Source organism: Muscardinus avellanarius (genome assembly GCF_963383645.1).
Source record: "Muscardinus avellanarius genome assembly, chromosome: 15".
Lineage (NCBI taxonomy): Eukaryota > Metazoa > Chordata > Mammalia > Rodentia > Gliridae > Muscardinus > Muscardinus avellanarius.
Genome location: NC_137801.1, coordinates 88,634,741 through 88,654,379, shown reverse-complemented (window position 1 = coordinate 88,654,379; position 19,639 = coordinate 88,634,741). Strand labels below are relative to the sequence as shown.

Sequence of the window (19,639 nt, the reverse complement as noted above, 5' to 3'; positions counted from 1 at the left end):
GAGAGGCGGCTGCGGAGCCTCAGCTGGGCTGTAATACAAAGCGTGTGCTTCCACTGTGTCTTGCTTGTCCATCCTTCGGCGTGTATCTATAGATCTTCCTACCTCTCAATACTGTGAAAACCCCCTATCTTGCCCCCTGAAAAAAGACCCTTTTATTTTATTTATTTATTTATTTTATTTTTTTGATGGTACTGGGGTTCCTGGAAACCCTCCGGACTACACTCCCAGACCTATTTTATACTTTTTTATTTGGAGACAGGGTCTCTTAAGCCGGCGTGGCTGGCTTCGAACCTGCGCGATCCTCCTGTCTCCGCTTCCCAAGTGCGGGGATGACAAGCGTGCGCCACCACACCTTGCTTAAAAAAAAAAAAAAAAAAAGACCCTTTTAAAAGAAGACAGAGCCGGGCGTGGTGGCGCACGCTTGTCATCCCCGCGCTTGGGAGGCGGAGACAGGAGGATCGCGCAGGTTCGAAGCCAGCCGCGCGCGCTGGCTTAGGAGACCCTGTTTCCAAATAAAAAACATAAAAATAGGTCTGGGAGTGTAGCCTGGAGGTAGAAGGGCTTCCAGGAACCCCAGTACAACCAAAAAATAAAATAGAAGACAGAAAAATGGAAGGCAAGCTGTTGCTTCGGCTTAGCCGTTTATTGCAGAGTGTCTTCCTCCTACCTAGAAGAGCGGTGTCGGACCAAGGCAGGAGCAGATGCCCCGTCTTATCGCAAGTCTGGGATTTGGCAGGAAGCCATCACACCACCTTGTTGACGATGACGCCAAGCTCTTCAATCTCACACTGGACTTCATCACCCTTCTGCAACATAGCAGGCCCCGAGGCGCTCAGCCCTCGGCTCCGGCACACACACCTGCACAGCCTGCCCTGCCAGGCCCTTGGTCCTCGCCCTTGCCCCTTTCCTCTGCTAACCTACCTTGAGAAAAACAGGCGGCTTCCTGAACATGCCCACACCTGGGGGCGTCCCTGTCAGGATGACATCCCCTGGGTAGAGAGTGACAAACCTAGGGGAAGCAAGAGCCAGGTGAGAGCGCAGCTGGGGCCGCACCCGAGGGCTGAGGGCGCTCGGCCTCCGCCGCTCACCGGGAGACCCAGGCGATCAGCTCCTCCGTCTTGAACACCATCTGGTTGGTGTTACTGTCCTGGACCACCTCCCCGTTCACTCGGCAGCAGATCCTTAAGTTGTGTGGATCTGAAATGAAAACACAAGGTAGCCCCCCTTCTCCCCCAGAGCCCCCCTTCTCCCCCAGAGCCCCCCTAACCATCATCTAGACGAAATTGGGGAGGTGGGGGCCGGCCAGGTGAAAAGGCCCTGTCTGCCCGTGTGCACACTGGCTAGGGAGGTCCAGCTGGTGCTTTTGCGTCCCTCTTGTGGGAAAAGAAGTCTGACCCATCCCCTGGGACTCGCTTTATGAGTGCAACCTCACACCAGTCGGCCGGGTTCCCTCCAGGGGCCAGGAAGCCTGAGCCACCGGCCCTGCAGGTGACGGAAGGGCTGGGGGCGTCTCTGCACGCAGAGGCATGCCCCCCACGCTGCTTTCTCCTGATGCCCCGGTCCCTGCGCAAGGGCAGGCACAGAGGCCAGGACCTACCTGCTACGCTGTCCGTGGTGACCATGGCAGGGCCCAGGGGGCAGAAGGTGTCGAAGGTCTTCCCCAGCAGCCACTGCCTCCCGTTGCGCCTCACTTGCCAGTCCCTAGCACTCACGTCGTGAGCCACGGTGAAGCCGGCCACGTGAGCCATGGCGTCTGTGGCCTACAGGCGGGGGATTTGGCCAGAGGAGGTAAGTCACAGGATCTCCAAGCCGTTATCGTTGAGGCGAGGCTGCGCCTGGAGCAGGTAGGTGCCGCGGCACACATGCATCATGGCAGAGGCAGCAGCTGGGGCCCCACCTCACCTGGATGCGCTTGCCTTTCTTCCCAATGACCGCGGCCAGTTCCACCTCCCAGTCCACCTCCTGTAGAGCGGGAGAGGCGCTGTGAGCCACAGCGGCCCTGGCCCAGGCTTGGACAGTGGCCTCTGCTGCCAGTCCACTGCATTCACCACGAACCAGAGCCAATGAGTGGCGGGAAGAGACTGTAGACCCACAGGCTTTGGGACTGGCAGGTGGCAGCGCCCCTGGACACGGGCCCCCTGGACACAGGCACAGTTCTGCTACTAACAGGAGCTGCACATGGCTGGAGGACTGAGTTAAAGTCACTCCGAGGCCTGCAACAAAGTAACAGAAGCTAGGCATGTGACTGCTGTGCTGCAGGCAGGTGCTATAACTGTTAACTTTGGTGACTATACATCAGTGCCCCAGAGCAGACAGGGCAAAGGCTCAAGCAAGTCACAAGAAGAAAAGCAGTTATAAAATTTGAGCAAATACTACCACCAAATCAAAACATCTACAAAGTAGCTTTCTCAGCCTTTCAAATTGGCTAATTGTTTTTGTGTGTGGTAATGAGGATTGAACCCAGGGGTATTCTACCTCTAAACTACACCCCAGCTCTATTTTTTTTTTTAAATTTTGAAACAGGGTCTCTTTAAATTGTGGAAGGCTTTGCTAACTTGCTGCAATTCTCCCGTCTCAGCCTCTCGAGTACTGGGATTATAGGTGTGCAGCACCAGGCCCACTTTGTAGTTTGGCTTGCATTACTGGGTGACAGAGTTCCTGTAAGCTGAACGTGCCGTGTTGGCCCGGGGACTCCGGAGTGGTGGGGAGGCCACTGACCTGGCTCTCGGGTGGGAGGACGATCTCATCGTAGGGTCCCACGATGGAGCTGCTGAACTTGCTGAAGATGATGGGCTCCTTGGGCACAGACACGTTCTGCTCCTTGCAGTGGTCCACGTAATTCAGGCCCACGCAGATCACCTTGTCTGGCCGCGTGACTGGGGCCAGGAAGGTCACCTCTGAGCGTGGGAGGACTGGCAACTGGGCTTTCAGGGCTCTGCAGAGAGAAAGCAGGAGGGGCTGCTTTTTTTGTGTGTGTGTTTTTTTTTAATGGTACTGGGGGTGGAACCCAGAGGCTTTCTACTTCTGGGCTATACTCCCAGACCTATTTTATACTTTATTTGGAAAAAGGGTCTCACTAAGTAGCTGAGGCTGGCTTCAAACCTGTGCGATCCTCCTGTCTCAGCCTCCCAAGTGCAGGGATTACAAGCATGCACCACCACTCCCGGCATAGGAGGGGCTGTTGGGAAGGGGTCAGCAGTGCTGGGGCAGGCTGGAGAGACCCTGCAATATCCATGAGTTTTGCTGTTTAAAATACATAGTTTTGCTGGGCATGGTGGCGCATGCTCGTAATCCTTGTGCTTGGGAGGCTGAGACAGGAGGATCGCACGGGTTCACCACCAGTCTCAGCTACTTAGTGCGGCTCTCAGCAACTTAGTGAGACCCTGTTTCCAAATAAAATATAAAAATAGGTCTGGGGGTATAGCCCGGAGGTAGAAAGCCCCTGGGTTCCACCACTAGTACCACAAAATAAATAAATAAATAAATAAATGTTCTGGGGTCTGGGACATAGCTCAGTGGCAAAGCAGGTGCAGCGCTCTGAGTTTGATCCCCAGTTCCAAAGACAAAAAAAAAAACAACAACAACAACAACAACAACAACAAAACCCTCAGAAAAATATATCTTCTGGATCTATGAACGTCAGGATCAGTGTGGAAAATTAAGCCCAGCTGTTCTTTGACATCAGCATATCCCTGTTACATACCCAGTGTTTGCTTCCCCTGCTAGATAATTCATGACCACACAGGGCTGGAAAGGCACAAGTGGGAACATGTGGACTGGGCACCGGCCTGAGCAGTTCTTAAGGCCGCTCTCCAAGAGGCTTCGTTCCCTTCCTAAGCAGACGGGCACTATATATGCCTTTAAACAGAACACTTAGGTTTTTCTTTTTTTTTTTTTTTTTGGTTGGTTGTTTTCTGGTTTTTTGGGGGTATTTTTTTTGGTGGTACTGGGGTTCCTGGAAACCCTTCTATTTCCAGGCTACATTCCCACACACCTATTTTTTATATTTTTATTTGGAAACAGGGTCTCTTAAGCCAGCAAGAACCTTGCACGATCCTCCTGTCTCCGCCTCCCAAGCGCGGGGATTACAAACACGTGCCACCATGCCTGGCTAAACAGAACACTTTGAAGATCTCTCCAGAACAATAGTTTTTTCTTTATGGTTGCATACGACTGCACTTTAGAGACGCACCATTCCCTAATGAGGGGCGAGGAGTGGGTTCCAGTCTTTTCCAACCTTTTGAGAATATGACCACATGAACACATCGATGTCAACACTGTGTTGGCAAACATTTCTATTTTTGCCAATTTAATAGGTGAAAACATCTTAAACTGGTTTTAATTTACTGTTTGTTCATCAACTTTTTGGACCAGATTCCATAGAGCTACTGGCTTGAGGGACACCCTGCCGCACTCCAGCCCTAACTCAGGAACCAGTTATCTTAGACAAAATCTCTTTGCATTCCATCTCCTGTAAGGAGCCAGGAGCCTAAATCACCCTCAGGCTCCCTGACTGCTTCCCTCTCAGGACCCCTGAGGCAAGCAGAGACTTGGTCTGCCAGGGAATGGGCGGATGAAACCGAGTCCTGGGTCCACCACAGGCGTGTGGTCGTGGGAGAGGTAATCGCCCTCCCTGGGTCTTAGGTTCCCCCTCTATAAACTGAAGATGTTTTAAATATCTTAGGTTCTTAACAGAGCAGGTAAAAAGGGAAAAGTGCTGTCACCCTGCTCCTCTTGGCAAGAGGAGCCACCTGCAGGTTCTGCTTCCCAGATGGGAAGAGGCTGGCGGCGGGAGGGACCAGGCCGTGGCTGCAGGCTGCTGCTGCCCTCACCTACCTTCTCGCCGCCGACAGGGAGGTCTCCCCCTGCTCCAGGAACTGAACCATGGTCTGGGGGAGTGTGGGGTCAAATGCGTTGAGGTCAATGACCCCACCACCACTCCCTGACTCCAGGCCCAGGCGAGGCCCGGCCAGGTGGGGTGCTTGGAACTGCACCAATCTCATGTTTCTGGAGGGCTGGAAGGGCCGCTTCGGAGCCTGCAGCAGGGTTGTGAGCAGCCTCCTGCCGGGGACCAGCATCGGCACCTGTGGAGGGAAGCGAGCTCAGGACCGGCGTCGGGCTCCGAAAGCTGTTATCTTAGAGATGAGTGCCTCTGCCCACAGCCGTTCCTGGCACGCCGTGAGTGAGGCGGGCAGTGCAGAAGCCATCTCGCCCTGTCGTGCCTCGTGACTACTTGATGCCAGGCTCTGAGCGAGGCCCAGGGACTCCAGCGTCCCTTCAACTACTCTTTTCTGGGAGTCTGCACGTGCTTGGTGCTGGAGAAGCGATGCAGGTGAAGGGAGCTGAGCCCGCCATGCCGTCCCGCTGGGGGAGGCAGATGGGACAAGCGGTGTGCAGGCGATGGGCCTGCCTCTGCCCAGCTCCCCGAGGAGGCACTCCGAGCTGAACAGTGGCATGTGTAGGCACTGCTGAGAGAGGCGGCCTCACGCGGTTTCCTGAGTGTTCCCTTGCCCTGCTGCCCCCTGCAAATGCTTCCCACTGCTACATGCTGGGGCGCAGTCTGTACCAGGCGCCCTGCCTTGTGGATCCGCTCCCAGCCTGTGCGCCTAGACATCACTTCCTGCTGCTGAGTGCAGCGGGGGAAGAGGCTGTGGACTACCAGTGGGCCAGCAGTCCAGCATCAGTCGGCTCTCTCCCCCAGGCTTGGGGCCCTGTGTCTCACTGCTAAATACAGGGCCTAGCTCTGCACTGGGTGCCACTGCCGGAGCCATCTTAGCCCATGCGTGAGGTCACCACTTCGGACTAGCTCAGCCGTGTCCAGTACGTGCTGCGTGGAGACTGTCCACAAGCACACTTCCTTGGGCCAGATGGGACAGAAATTGGACGTCGGTGACCTATTCTCCCTGAAACATTTACCTTGCCTCTCCCTAAACCTGGCCAGTAACTCTAACTTGTGACCTCCTTGCTGTTTGCTTTAACCCTCAATAAAAGGCAGGCTCTGGCTGCAGGAGGCCAGAATTGTCAAGCTGCATCCTTATCAACCATCCCAATTAAATATTAGCTGTCTCCATATTAGCATGTCTGACTCGGCCACAATCATTTTTGTGTGAGAGACTTCTTTTTGGTAGCTGCCTGGAGCAGCAAGCTTCTGTGGCAGGACCACGGAACAAGTAGCGTTCACTACACACCACAGTGGAACCAGGAAGCAAGCAACGATCACTACAGGCTACCTCCCAGGCCTGCTCATTTTCTTATTTTAGGTACTAGGGGTTGAACTTAGGGCACTCTACCACTGAGCGACATCCTGACCCCCTACCTTTAAGTATTTTTAAAATTAAAAAAAATTGATAGGGTCTCACTATGTAGTCCAGGTTGGCCTTGAACTTGTGACCACCCCAGCTCAGCCTCCTGAGTTGCTGGTTTACAGGTGGTTTAACCTCCACAGCTGGTTTATTTTGTTCTTAAGTCTGTTCTCCACTTCTTCCCACACAGTGCCTCCTGCGCACGGTGCCTTGCTTTTGAAAATAGCCCATTATAGCTGGAGGGTGGCACACACCTATAACCCACAGTACTTGGGAGGCTAAGACAGGAGGACTGCAGGTTCAAGAACAGCCTCAGCAAGTAGTGAGATTCGCATCAACCTAGCAAGACCCTGTTTCAAAATAAAAATAGGGCTAGGGGTGTAACTCGGAGGTAGAATGCCCCTGGGTTCCATCCCCAGTACCCCCCTCACACACACAAAGCCTTTATGCTAAAATATGCAGAGGTAGCTCTGAGCCCCAAACCTTTGGTCTACAGGCCTGAGCCATTTGCCCTGTCCATTTAGACTCATTCAACTTAGATTGCTACTGTGCTGGCCTCCATGTCTGGCCAGAAAATCAGGGGCTGTCTCCGCTGCTTCCTTACACAAGGTGCCAACTGTGCCACTGTCAAAAGACTGCTCTAGTCAGAGTCCTTGAACTCAGACACTGCACACTGAAACAACAGTAACTTTTCCCACTGCTCCCAGCTACTACGTCCAATGTTCTACCTAAAATGTCTGAGTTGATTCTCTTAACAACTGTGGATGGTAGGTGTCGCTAGCCCTATTTTACTGAAGAGAAAAACTGGGCTTGGGAAAGTTAAGGGAAGCTGGGTGTGGTGGGCACACTTGTAATCCCCGCGCTTGGGAGGCGCAGACAGGAGGATCCCGCAGGTTCTAAGCCAGCCGCACTCGCTTAAGAGACCCTGTTTCCAAATAAAAAAGATGTAAAAATGGGTCTGGGAGTGTAGCCCGGAGGTAGAAAGGCTTCCAAGAACCCCAGTACCACCAAAAAAAAAAAAAGGGGGGGAAGCTGGGTGTGGTGGTGCACGGTTGTAATCCCAGCATTTGGGAGGCTGAGAGGGGAGGAGCATGGTTTACGAACAGCCTCAGCTACTTAAGCCCTTTGAAACTCAGTAAGACCGTTTCAAAATAAAGAATGAAAAATAGGGCTGGGGGTGTAGTTTGGAGGTAGAATGCCCCGGATTCCATCCCCAGTACCCCCTTACACACGCGCGCGCGCGCACACACACACACACACACACACACACACGGAAAAAAAAAAAAAGGGATTTGCTCAATGTCCAAGGGTCATACAGACAGAAGGAGAAAGAGCTGGCATTTGAATCCATGTCCAAGGGGCACAACGGCCTTGATTTTGAAGCCAGGTGTTGCGCAAGCGAGATAATCTGGCTTCAAAGCATCCTCAGTGCCCCAGGGCACCGCTTCCAACTGGAGAGCCTGGAGGCCGGCCTGCCATCAGCCAGGCCCTTCTGTCTGGAGATGAGGCTTATCACCCGCTCTCCTGGATAACCAGGCCCCGCTCAGTTTGCCCTTTCCCCGTGACGGCCACAGACATGTTCATTCCACCCGCAGAACTATCCTCTCGGGGAGTGTCCATTCTACAGAAGGGACTGAGGTTAACGAGGAAGTCACCTGCCAAGGCGGCCCGGAGCTCCTGCGGCAGCCAACACGCCGCACAGCCGGCGCTCAGGCCAACCCTGTCGAGTCCTGAAGCTCAGAGGCTGCAAGAGGAGGTGGGCCGGAGACCCGCGTCGGGCCCTCGCTTTCCTACGCCCGAGACACCCAGCCTACCTGACCGCGGCGGCCGGCCCTGCCTGGCGGCCGGCGTCCCGGGTCCTGGCCTGCAGAGCCGAGGTCAAGGGCGGCGGCCGAGAGCTACCGCCAGCCGAAGCACACCTGCAGCCGACCTCTTAAAGGGACCTGCGGGGACGCGCCCTGGTGACGTCACGGAGCGCCCGCCAATAGACGGCGCCTCGCTCTTCCCGGAAGCAAGTTGTTCAGGTCGTCTCCGGAACGTTTCTTCCGCCCCCTGCCTGCGCTCCGGTCGGGCGCGTTGGGAGACGCTCGCTCTCCGAGTGCTCTTGGGGTTGCGGGCCGACGGGGAGCACTTCCGGGAACGGTGTGGCCTGGAAGCTTCCCTGGCCTTCCCCGAGCTGGGCAGGCCCTGTTCTTTTATTTTTTATTTTTATTTATTTAATTGTTTGTGGTACTAGGCATCGAACCCAAGGACACATTCCATCTCCGAGCCATATCCCCAGCCCTATTTATTTTTATTTTGAAACAGGGTCTCACTAGATTGATGAGAGCCTCACTACTTGCTGAGGCTGTCCTTGAACCAGTGACCCTCCTGCCTCCCAAGTACTGGGATTACAGGCATACGCCACCTTTCAGAGAGTTGAATGGTGGAAGAGGCCAAGTCTTAGCATGCAGGTGGACAGAGACAGATATTTTTGTCTTCTGACTGACATGCTGAGTGAGGGATGGTACTCCTGGGGAACCCGAGGCCGGAATTGCTTTGCCCATGAGGATACAGACAGAATGAGGAGTGGGGCCGGGATGCCTAAGCCCCAAGTCCAGCCGTCGGGACCCACTGAGCTACACTGGCTTTACATACCCCGTGCTATACAGGGTGGGGTAGTGGGGAAATGAGACAGCCTCCAGGCTAGAGAACAGGCCTCCATTGAAAAGCCTCCATCGGGGGCACGGTGGCCAGACGAGCACTTGCCACGCTCCCAGGGCCGGTGCACAAGAGCCGTGCAGAGGAGGCAGCGGGCTGGGTGTGATGGAGATGGCCATCGCTCAGGATGGTCAGGAGGCAGAACTGACAGCCCTCGGTGGTGCCACACCCCTGCTCCTCTTGAGTCCTTGACCTTCCAGCTGCGCTGAGATTGGGGGCGTTTCCTCTTATTAGGGTTCTTGTCCCGTGGATCGCAACAAATGAAGTCCAAGGTCTAATGAAGGGCATAGAAATATGAAAGTTTAAGCTGGGGTGGTGGGCACGCTTGTAATCCCAGTTTTTGGGAGGCTGAGACAGGAGGATCGCAGGTTTTCAGCCAGCCTCAGCTATTTTGTGAGGCCCTCTGCAATTTAGTGAGACCCTGTTTCAAAATAAAAAATTGGGCTGGGTTGCTGGGCGTGGTGGCGCACCCTTGTAATCCCCGCGCTTGGGAGGCGGCGACAAGAGGATCACGAAGGTTCGAAGCCAGCCTTGGTGGCTTAAGAGACCCTGTTTCCAAATAAAATATATATATAAAAATAGGTCTGGGAGTGTAGCCCGGAGGTAGAAGGGCTCTATCCCCAGTACCACAAAAAAAAAAAAAAAAAAATAGGGCTGGGGGTATGGCTGGGAGGTAGATGCCGCTGGGTTCAATTTTCAGTACCGCCAAAAGAAAGAAAAGAAAGATGGCAGGGTGTGGTGGTGCGCACTTATAATCCCAGCATTCTGGAACCTGAAACCGGAGGATCGTGGTTCAAGGACAGCCTCAGCTGCTTAGTGAGGCCCTCTGCAACTCAGTGAGAGGATAAAAATAAAGAATAAAAAATAGGGCAGGGGGTGTAGCTCGGAGGTAGAATGCCCCTGGGTTCCATCCCCAGTATCACAAAAGAAGAAGAGAAGAAGGAGGAGGCGGAGGAAAAGAAAGAAATTTTAAGTTGGGAAAGATAGAGAATGAGCAGCCCCCCCCCCAAGAGGGAGTCCTGGAAAGAGAGTGACCTTGAAGCCCTTGGGGATGAGCTTTTAAACCTTGTTGAGGTTTTCTGTTCTTTTAGGATTGGTCAGAATCGGGTGTGGGGGACCAATGACGTTTGCACAGTTACGATCCTTAACTTGGATGATTCTGAGGGCTGCCGGGGCCTGATTCCCCGACACCCACCAGCCTCTCGGCTTCCCGCTCAGCTCCCCAACCTCACAAAGGGGTGCAGACGGCTGCGTTCGTGCTTCCTGTCCCAGGGCCTCTGCCCTGCCTCGAACCCACTGGCAACTATGCACGAATCAGTGTACACCCATACGCTGGCCCCTCTCATTCCAGAAGGCCAAATATAGCCCCAAGGTGCTCTCACCTGTGCCGGTCCTTATTCTTGAGCCAGAGCTCCAGCCTTTGGGCAGCAACCTTGTGCATACCCACCCTAGGTCCTGCTTGGTTGGTTTGTTTGTTGTGGAGTTTTTTTTTTTGTTGTTGTTTGTTTGTTTGTTTGCAGTACTGGAAATGGAACCCAGGGGCATTCTACCTCCAAGTGACACCCCAGCCCTATTTTTTATTCTTTACTTTGAAACAGGGTCTCACTGAGTTGCAGAGGGCCTCACTAAGTAGCTGAGACTGGCCTTGAACCGTGATCCTCCTGTCTCAGCCTCCCGAATGCTGGGATGACAAGCGTGCGCCACCACACCTGGCTCCTGCGTGTTTTTTTTTTTTTCCCTCCCTCAATGAACTGACCCTGAAGAGCATACCAGGAGGCGCAGGCATGGACTGAGAGCGGGCAACGCGCCTGGACTCAGGGGCCTGAGGCCCCTGCCCTGCACACCCGCATCTCTCCCGAGCTCTCCTGCCCCCATCTCCGTTCACTGACAGATTGCTGAGGCACAGGTCCAACTCTATGACCTGGTGGGTCCGACGACACCAAGATTGTCTGAGGAAGCTCCGGCCAGGTAGATATCACCTGCTATCCCACGAGTCAATGTTCAGTCCCCACCAAAGCCCAACAGCAAGCCGGCCATTCCTTCAAGAGAGAATTGGTGTGTGCAGGACAGGGGAGTGTCCACTGGCTCCTGGCCCCAGTTGCGGCGGCCTGGACGGTGATGGGTTCCCTATTGGCTCCGTAGTGCGGGGCTGCTGGCCAGAAACTCCTCAACTCTCAGTCGCCACTGTGATCGCGGCTGCGTGACGGGCCTGGGACGAGTGTCACCTGGGCCGGCGCCCCCTCCCGCGCTCTGAGCTGAGGGTCTGCAGCTGAGCCAACAGCCTCGCTGGCTTCCCTGCGTCTGCTCGGCTCGGCTTCAGTATGGGGCCTGTGCTCAGTCACAGCGAAGCGCAGTAGTTTTGAAAACACTCGGGATTCGCTTTGAAGTTGCTAGGTCCCACTGAGCCTCGTGTGGGATTCGGCCACCAAGGCTGCCCTGGGGGGGAGGGGTCCTTAAGACATGATTAGGAGCCGCTGTGGTGGCCCACTCGTCCTGGGACTTGGGAGGCTGAGACAGGAGGATGCAGGCCAGCCTCAGCAATTTAGCAAGACTGCTTCAAAACAAACAGGGCAGTACCGCAAGAAATTAAAAAAAAAAAAAATAGAGGTGCAGCTCAGAGATAGAATGCCCTGGGTTCTATCCCCAGGACCACACACACCCCAAAAAGTTGCTCTGTCTACAACCTCCAGCCTTTTAAAATTTTTATTCTGAAACGGAATCTTGCTGTTCACCCAGGCATGGTAATTTTTTTTTTTTTTTTGCAGGTCTAGGGATGGAACCCAGGAGCATTTGACCTCTGAGCTACACTCCCTGCCCAATTTTTTATTCTTTATTTTGAAACCGGGTCTCACTGAGTTGCATAGGGCCTCACTAAGTAGCTGAGGCTGTCGGCAAACCAAGATCCTCCGGTCTCAGCCTCCTGAATGCTGGGGTGACAAGCGTGTGCCACCACGCCTGGCTGGTACAATACTTTTTTTTTTTTTTTTGGTGGTACTGGGATTCCTGGAAGCCCTTCTACCTCCGGGCTACACTCCCAGACCTATTTTATACTTTTTTTAAAATTTGGAAACAGGGTCTCTTAAACCAGCGCAATCCTCCTGTCTCCGCCTCCCAAGCACGGGGATTACAAGCGTGCGCCACCACGCCCGGCCGTTACAATACTTTTTAAGAAAAGAAAGAAAAAAAAAAGAGTCTGGCATGGTGGCGTACATGCTTGTAAACTTAGTACTTGGGAGGCTGAGACGGGAGGATCGCAGGTCTGAGGACAGCCTCAGCAAGTAGTGAGATGTGAATCAACCTAGTGAGATCCTGTTTCAAAATAAAAACAGGGCTGGGGTTGTAGCTTGAAGACAGACCGCCCCTGGCTTCCATCCCAGTGCCGAGGGCAGGAATGCATGCAGCAGGGGGCGAGGGCCCCTCCCCGGGGTCCCGTTTGCTCTGCCCAGGAGAAACTTTCGCTTGGGCTGGGCAAGTTTGTCAACAAGGGGAGGAACCCGAGGATTTCGAAACCTCAGCTGGCTGTCAGGAGCAAGCCGATGACCTGCTCTTTGGAGCCTTATTTATAGTTTCTGGATGTTTTACTGTATTTTGGTGATTTTTGTTCCAAACTGGGAAAAAGTGCTCTAGTGTGTGTTGTACTTCAGGGGCGGGGCGCAGCCAGAAGAGCCCAGGAAAGGGGGTGCCCAGGCCGGCTGCCCTTGAGAGCACACAGCCCTCGGGAGGGGTGGTCCCGGGAGAGCCGCCCTATGCCCCGGCGGGCCCAGCCTCACCCTGGGCACCCTGCCCAGGCCTCCCTTGTCTGGAAACTTCAGCTGGGCACTCCCTTCCCCATGGCCAGCCACCCGGCCCGGCGCAGGCCAAGGCTCCTCCTTGCAAGGGGCTCTCGGCCGGCAGGGAGAAGCGCGGGCCAGCTGGACCCTGGAAGCATGTTCACTGCCCGACAGCTCATCTCCACATTAGCAGTTGAGACTTTTGCAGCTGAAAGTGTCAAACACCCAGCTCCAGCCGCCGAGGCAGGGGCCGGGATGCTTTCGGGGCTCCTGTAAGTGGGAAAGCGCAGAGACTGGGGGGAGTGCGGGGTGCAGTCGGGGCTCCCTGGCCCTCTTCATCCCCCGGCCAGCCCTCTGCTCCCCGGCCTCGTCCTCAGGTGGCCACCAACTGAGAAAGTAAGCCTCGAGGGAGCGCCTCCTCCCGGCATTCCCGGCAGGGGCCTCCCTGGGCCTCATTGGCTCGGATTGGGTCACGTGCCCATCCCTCAGCCAATGACGGTGACCTAGGAAAGCACCCCCCCCCCCTGTTGGTTTAGGCCCCTGCTCCTGCGCTCCTCCCCTGGAGGTGAGGGACAACCTGGAGTGCAGAGGGCAGAAGGCCGTCAAGCATGGCCGCGCACACCTGTAATCCTAGTCCCTGGGAGGCCGAGATAGGAGAAGCACAGGCTTGAGGCCAGCCTCAGAAATGACTGAGACCCTGTTTCAAAATAAAAAATCAAACTGGGCTGGGGTTATAGCTCAGAAGGTAGAATGCCCCTGTTTTCAATCTCCAGTAACACACACACACACACACACACACACACACACACACACACACGGAGGGAGGGCCGTCAGCTGACCCTCCTCTCGCCCTCAGGGCGCCCGGGGCTTGGGCAAGAGAGAAGTTCCCAGAGCCTTTCTATTGGTAGGGGGTGGGGGCATCCTGGGCAGAGGGACCCCGCCTCCCAGAAGGCTCGATAATGTTCAAAGCCAGCCGGGCGTGGTGGGCACGCTTGTCATCCCCGCGCTTGGGAGGCAGAGACAGGAGGAGCGCGCAGGTTCGAAGCCAGCCGCGCTGGCTTAGGAGACCCTGTTTCCAAATAAAAATGTAAAAATGGGTCTGGGAGTGTAGCCCGGAGGTAGAAGGGCTTCCAGGAACCCCAGTACCACCAAAAAAAAAAAAAAAAAAAAAAAAAATCAAAGCCAGCCAAGTGAGCAGAACGGGAGGGGGCCTTGCAGGGGTGAGGGTGCTGAGCCAGGAACAGACCAAGCCAGAAGGTGCCAAGTGGCTGGCGGGGGCGGCCTGGGGGTCGGACGGTCCACTGATGGCTGCACCGTCCCCCAGGAGGGGCCTGCCCACGGGCCAAGCCTGGCTCCCAAGGCTGCGTGGCGTCTTCCTGGCGGGCCTCATCTTACTTGTGCACGTGTGTGTGTGTGTGTGTGTGTGTGTGTGTGTGGTTCTGGGGGTGGAACCAGGGGCTTTCTACCTCAGGGCTATACTCCCAGCCCTATTTTATACTTTATTTGGAAACAGGGTCTCGCTACGTTGCTGAGAGCCTCACTAAGTAGCTGAGGCTGGCTTCGAACCTGCGCAATCCTCCTGTCTCAGCCTCCCAAGTGCGGGGATGACCAGCGTGCCCCACCGCGCCCGGCTGCGCATTATGGATGCAAAATGCACCCCAGACCTCAGGCTCAGAGGCGGGTCCTGAGGGAATGGAGGCAGAGAGAGAGCGATGTTCCCACCTAGCGGCAGCGTCTGCCTCTGACCCTCGTTAGGTTGAAAATAGAGTTGGGGGTTTCTGAGGGCGGTGAAAACACCAACCGCCTATTCGACCCGCCCCTCCAGAGAGTCAGCCGGCCGTGGGGGAGGGACTGACGGGCCACGCGTCTGGAGAGCTGCGCAGAGTCCTGGCCGAGTCTCGTGGGGGATCGGAGGCACCGCTGTTTACAGGCATGCCGATTCTCTCGACATCTGTATCTTGCGATGTTTGGAGTCTCGAGGCACCTGGGGTCTCACGATATCGCCGCTTCTGGCTTCCGGGGTTCCGCCTCCTCTTCCCGCTGCTGAGATCACGTGGGGGAGGGACCCAACTTATCACCTTTCCCACCATCTCGAGCTCCTGATTAACAGGTGGCCATAAGCAAATACATCTCCCTTCCTCTAGGCCTGGTGTGCATCTGATGTCTGGCTCAGAGCAGTGCCAACATGGCCAAAACACCCACTCCTAGGGCTCAGCTCCTCCCCGCCCCGGCCATGGGCACAGCCGACCTGCGATCTGCACCCGCCTCTGGACACAGGGTGGATGTGTAAGCGAGTGGGCGGCGGGAGTTTCCTCTGATGCCCTGGCCCACAAGGCCCATCCCTGTGTGGACGGCCCCTCCCTCTGGTCGATTCTGAAGCACGCAGCAGCCGCGTGCAGGGCTCTGCAGGTTCCCTGTACAAGCAGCCGGTCCAGGCAAAGTCCGGCCTCGCGCTCCAGCAGTGTCCTCTTTGGGGATGGCTGGCCTGTGGTGTCCCCTGGCCCGATGGGCTAGGGCCGGGCCAGCGGGCAAGGCTCTTGCAGTCCCTGCTTTGGGTCAAAGTGCCCACGAGCTGGGGGGTTTGTCCAGGACAGAGAACGTTAATGGGGGCCACAAAAGAGAAGGCGGATCTGGGCGTGGTGGCGCACGCTTGTCATCCCAGCATTTGGGAGGTGGAGACAGGAGGATTGCGGTTCAGGAACAGACTCAGCTACTTAGTGAGGCCCTTTGCAACTCAGTGAGACCCTGTTTCAAAATAAAGGATAAAAGATAGGGCAGGGGGTGCAGCTCAGAGGTAGAATGCCCCTGGGTTCCATCCCCAGACCCGCAAAAAAAAAAAAAAAAAAAAGAAGAAGCAGCAAGGAGCGCCCTCCAGCCCGAGGGGTCCCAGCAGCTGGTCTCCAAACCCAGCGACTCATGGGCCGCTCTTGCTCTGTGCTGCGCGGGACGTGAGGGAGGCGGGGTGGGGGAGGCCGAAGCTCCCCCCGCTCATCACCAGTCCTTCCGACTCTAGGGGTGCGCCTCTGCAGCCCCTGGTTTTGGCTTCGCTTTGGCGGTTGGCGGGCAGCCTGCGACCTGGGCCATCATCCCGGCATCCCCGCTGGCTCGGCCTCCCGACCTGCGCTCCCCGGAAGCTCCTCTGATGGCGGGGCTCGCTGCCTGGGACGTCTCTCGCTGCCTTCTGCTGGCCCCGTGACGCTGGCATTTCCTGGCAGCAGGGAGGCTGGCCGCTGCTGGGTGGCTTCCCTCCCTGCAGCGTGGCCGGCGGCGTGGGGAAGGTGTTGGATAAACGCGCAAGAGAGCCTCCTGTAGTTTACACCCGGAGCTGGGGGCTCCAGTGGGCGGGGAAGGGGCCTCCGGAGGATCCGAGGCTCAGGACTGCACGAGGCGGCAACCTGGACAGCCTCCCAGGGGCCGGCAGGGACTGGAAGGACGCTCTTGAGGTCCCTCCAGCTCCCATCCAGCAGAGGTCACAGACAGAAGGCCTGAGGTTGCAGAAAGATCCCAGCCTCCCAGGGACAGGTGCGGCTGTTTTGAAGTTCAATCCTGTGAGAACCAGCTGTTTGGACCCACTGTGTAGGAGGCCCCTTCCCAGGGGCCATGGGCTGCCTCCTTCTAGCCATCTGGTTTTTATGGGGGGGGGGTACTGAGCATGGAACCCTGGGGCATTCGACCTCTGAGCTACAAACCCTGCCCTATTTTTTATTCTTTATTTTGAAACAGGGTCTCACTGAGTTGCAGAGGGCCTCACTAAATAGCTGGGGCTGTCTGCGAACTGCGATCCTCCGGTCACAGCCTCCCGAAGGCTGGATTACAAGTGTGCGCCACCAGGCCCGCTTCCTTCCAGCCATCTGGACCCATCAGGGACGGTGCCCGGTGTGAGTGGAGTTCTCAGACCCCCCCCACACACACACACACTGGGGACTGAAGCCAGGAGCATTCTACCTCCAAGGTGCACCCCATCCCTTTGTACTTTGAAGCAGGGTCTTGCTAAGTTGCTGGGCTCTCATTAAGTTCCTGAGGCCTTGAACCTGTGATCCTCGTCTCAGCCGCCCAAGTGCTGGGGTTATGCCACGCCTGGCTCTCGAGCATTTTTATTTTCTCAGGACTCGAAGGCGAGCCTAATGGTTGTGTGCACGCGGAGCTGAGCGTGCCCCCGTTGTGCAGAGGAGCCACTGCGCGCGACCTAATCTGATTCCTGAAACAGGAGGACGCGGCTGTGCCCCTCTCCCCGGCATCTGGCTTGGCGTGTCCTGGTGCCCTGTTAACTCTTGCTGGATACACTCAGCATGTTTTAGGAGGGAGACCACGAGGAGAACGGGACAAGAAATACCAGTGTCTGTGGGGCTGCTAAGGAATAGACACAGCGCGAGAGGGCTGGTGTGGCGACTGTCGCCACCTGGTGGCCAACTAGGGGCACGACACTCGGAGCTGCGGCCTGCGGTGGCTGAATAGAAATCCTGGGGGGAGAGCGGGGGCGCCCGCTTGTCATCCCAGAGCTTGAAAGGCTGAGACTGGATCGCTAGGTTGGAAGCCAGCCTCAGCTACGTAGTGAGGCCTTTGCAACTCAGTGAGACCCTGTTTCAAAATAAAGAATAAAAAATAGGGCTGGGGGTGTCGCTCAGAGGTAGAATGCCCCTGGGTCCCATCCCCAGTACCTAAAAAAAACACAACCCAACCCAAAAAACTTAGAGAAGCCCTTTAGAGGTCTTCTAAGCGGCAGACTGGCCTGTGGGGGCCGTGGCACAGAGCTCGTGGGGAAGGGGCTCGCGTTTATATCCTGCGCCATCGAGGTGGGAGGGACGGCGAGCCCACAGCAGGCTCCGCGCCCCCGGTCCCCCCCTCCCGTCTGTGGCTGCGGCCTGCCCTGGATGTGTGGCCACTGATCACCGCCGCTGGCCTGATGGGCAGAGACGCGTCCTCAGCTGGCCGGCCTCCATGTGGGCCTTGGAATCACCCCAAAACTGGGGAACATCCAGGATTTATTTCCAAGACCTGGAGGCTCATTTTTTAAAATTCTGGTGTGTGTGTGTGTGTGTGTGTGTGTGTGTGTGTGTGTGTGTGTGTATAGTACTGGGGATTGGACCCAGGGTCACTCTACCTCTGAGCCACACCCCTAGCCCTTTATTATCTTTTTTGTGGGCCTGGAACCCAGGGGCATTCGACCTCCGAGCTATACCCCCAGCCCTACTTTTTATTCTTTATTTTGAAGCAGGGTCTCACTGAGTTGCAGAGGGCCTCACTAAGTAGCTGAGGCTGTCTGCGAACCGCGGTCCTCTGGTCTCAGCCTCCCGAATGCTGGGATTACAAGTGTGTGCCAACACGCCTGGACCCCCTTTTTTTAAAATTTTGAAACACAGTCTCACTAAGTTGCCAAGGCTGGCCTCAAACCTTCAGTTTTCCTATCTCAGCCTCCGAAGTACTGGGATTACAGGCATGTACCACGGAGCACAGTGGTTAAATGTTAATTCTCTCTCTGCATGTAATAAAACCATTATAATCTGGGCATGGTGGGGCACACCTATCATCACAGTACTTGGGAGGCTGAGACAGGAAGATTGCAGGTTCAAGGTCAGCTCAGCAACTTAGCAAGCCCTTCAGTATCTTTGTGAGACCCTGTTTCAAACTTTAAAAAATAGGGCTGGGGTGAGGGGCTAGCTCAATGGTAGAGTGCCACTGGGTTCAATTCCCAGTACAAAAAAAAAAAAAAAAAAAAAAAAAGAAAGAAAGAAAGAAAAGAAAACTACCCCAAAACGTAGCAGCCTCTAACAGCAGAGGCACCATTGCTTGGCTGGGGTGTGGCTCAGTCTCCTTCCTTCTCTCTCCTTTCGGCTGGTGCAACCCAGAGCTAAGCACCAGGAATTCTGCCCTGTGACCCCGCCAGCCCAGGAGACGTGGGTGGAGCACCAGCGGCTGCAGGTCCCGGCTGAGGGTCCCCAGGGCCACGCGCCTGCCCAGCCCTTCCTGGCTCAGCTGCGGTGAACTCGGGAGTGTCTTCCCAGAGCATTTGCCAGCAGGGCGCTGGGCGGCCCTGGCTGAAAGCAGCTGGTGGAGGGGCCGGAGCCAAGCTCAGCGTCCCAGTACAGCCAGCGCTGGTCCTCTCCTTTGTCAAGTTTATTTTATTAAAATAGAACTGCATATTGGTGGGTGCTGAGAACCAGAAGCCCCGTCCCAGGCTGCGCCCAAGGGAGGCTCTCCCGCCATGCAGACGTGCGCGGCCTGCGTCCCAGCGCGGAGGCAGAACAGACCCCTCCGGGCAGCAGGTGCAGCCAGGCCGTGGGGCCGGGGCGCGGTGGTCACACCTGAGCCGGGAGGGAGAGGATTCCTGAGCCGGGCGCTGATGCCTTCCTGGAGGAGGGGTCAGGCTGGAGACCTGTCAGTGCAGGTCAGGGAGGCCCCTGCGCAGGACGCCCAGGGCTGTGGCTCGGCCATCTGCCTTTCCTGGGGGGCCCTACTCCCCCCGGGGCTGCCTGGCCCACAGCAGCCGATGGAATGTAGAGTGGGGAGTGTTCGTCTGAAGGCCCGGGCTGCCGCCATGGGGTCCTTTCCTTCTTGGGAGGCCTGGGCGGGTGGCACATCTCTCTCCTGAAAGTTCCGGTGACTGCCGCCATACCAGGCTCCTCGGCCCTCACCACTGGCTCCCGCTTGGGCAGACATGGCCTCCGTCCCTGTCCCCAGGGCCGAGTGCAGCCGTGCAGAGTCCCTGGGTTTGTGCTTTTGAATGTCGGTGAGCGGGCCAGGAACGGGCTGAGACCCCATGGCTCCGAGGCAGAGCGCGGCCGAGCTCCTTCTCTGGATGGCCCCCAGGAGGAGGCGGGCTTAGAAGTTGTTGGCGGCCTGAGACGCGGGTCCTTGTGCTTTTGTACA

The 19,639-nt window shown here is 56.2% G+C and overlaps 1 protein-coding gene across 1 annotated transcript; it reads right to left on the bottom strand.

The window, feature by feature from the left end:
* Positions 1-743: 743 nt before the first annotated feature.
* Positions 744-5,078, bottom strand: LOC308274116 (oxaloacetate tautomerase FAHD2A, mitochondrial; the record flags this gene model as incomplete). Its single annotated transcript, XM_080711518.1, has 7 exons — positions 744-806; positions 922-1,009; positions 1,089-1,197; positions 1,598-1,760; positions 1,903-1,962; positions 2,719-2,935; positions 4,837-5,078. The coding sequence occupies 7 exons, from the start codon at positions 5,076-5,078 to the stop codon at positions 744-746; spliced, it is 942 nt and encodes a 313-aa protein (XP_080567644.1).
* Between the last annotated feature and the right edge of the window lie 14,561 nt (positions 5,079-19,639).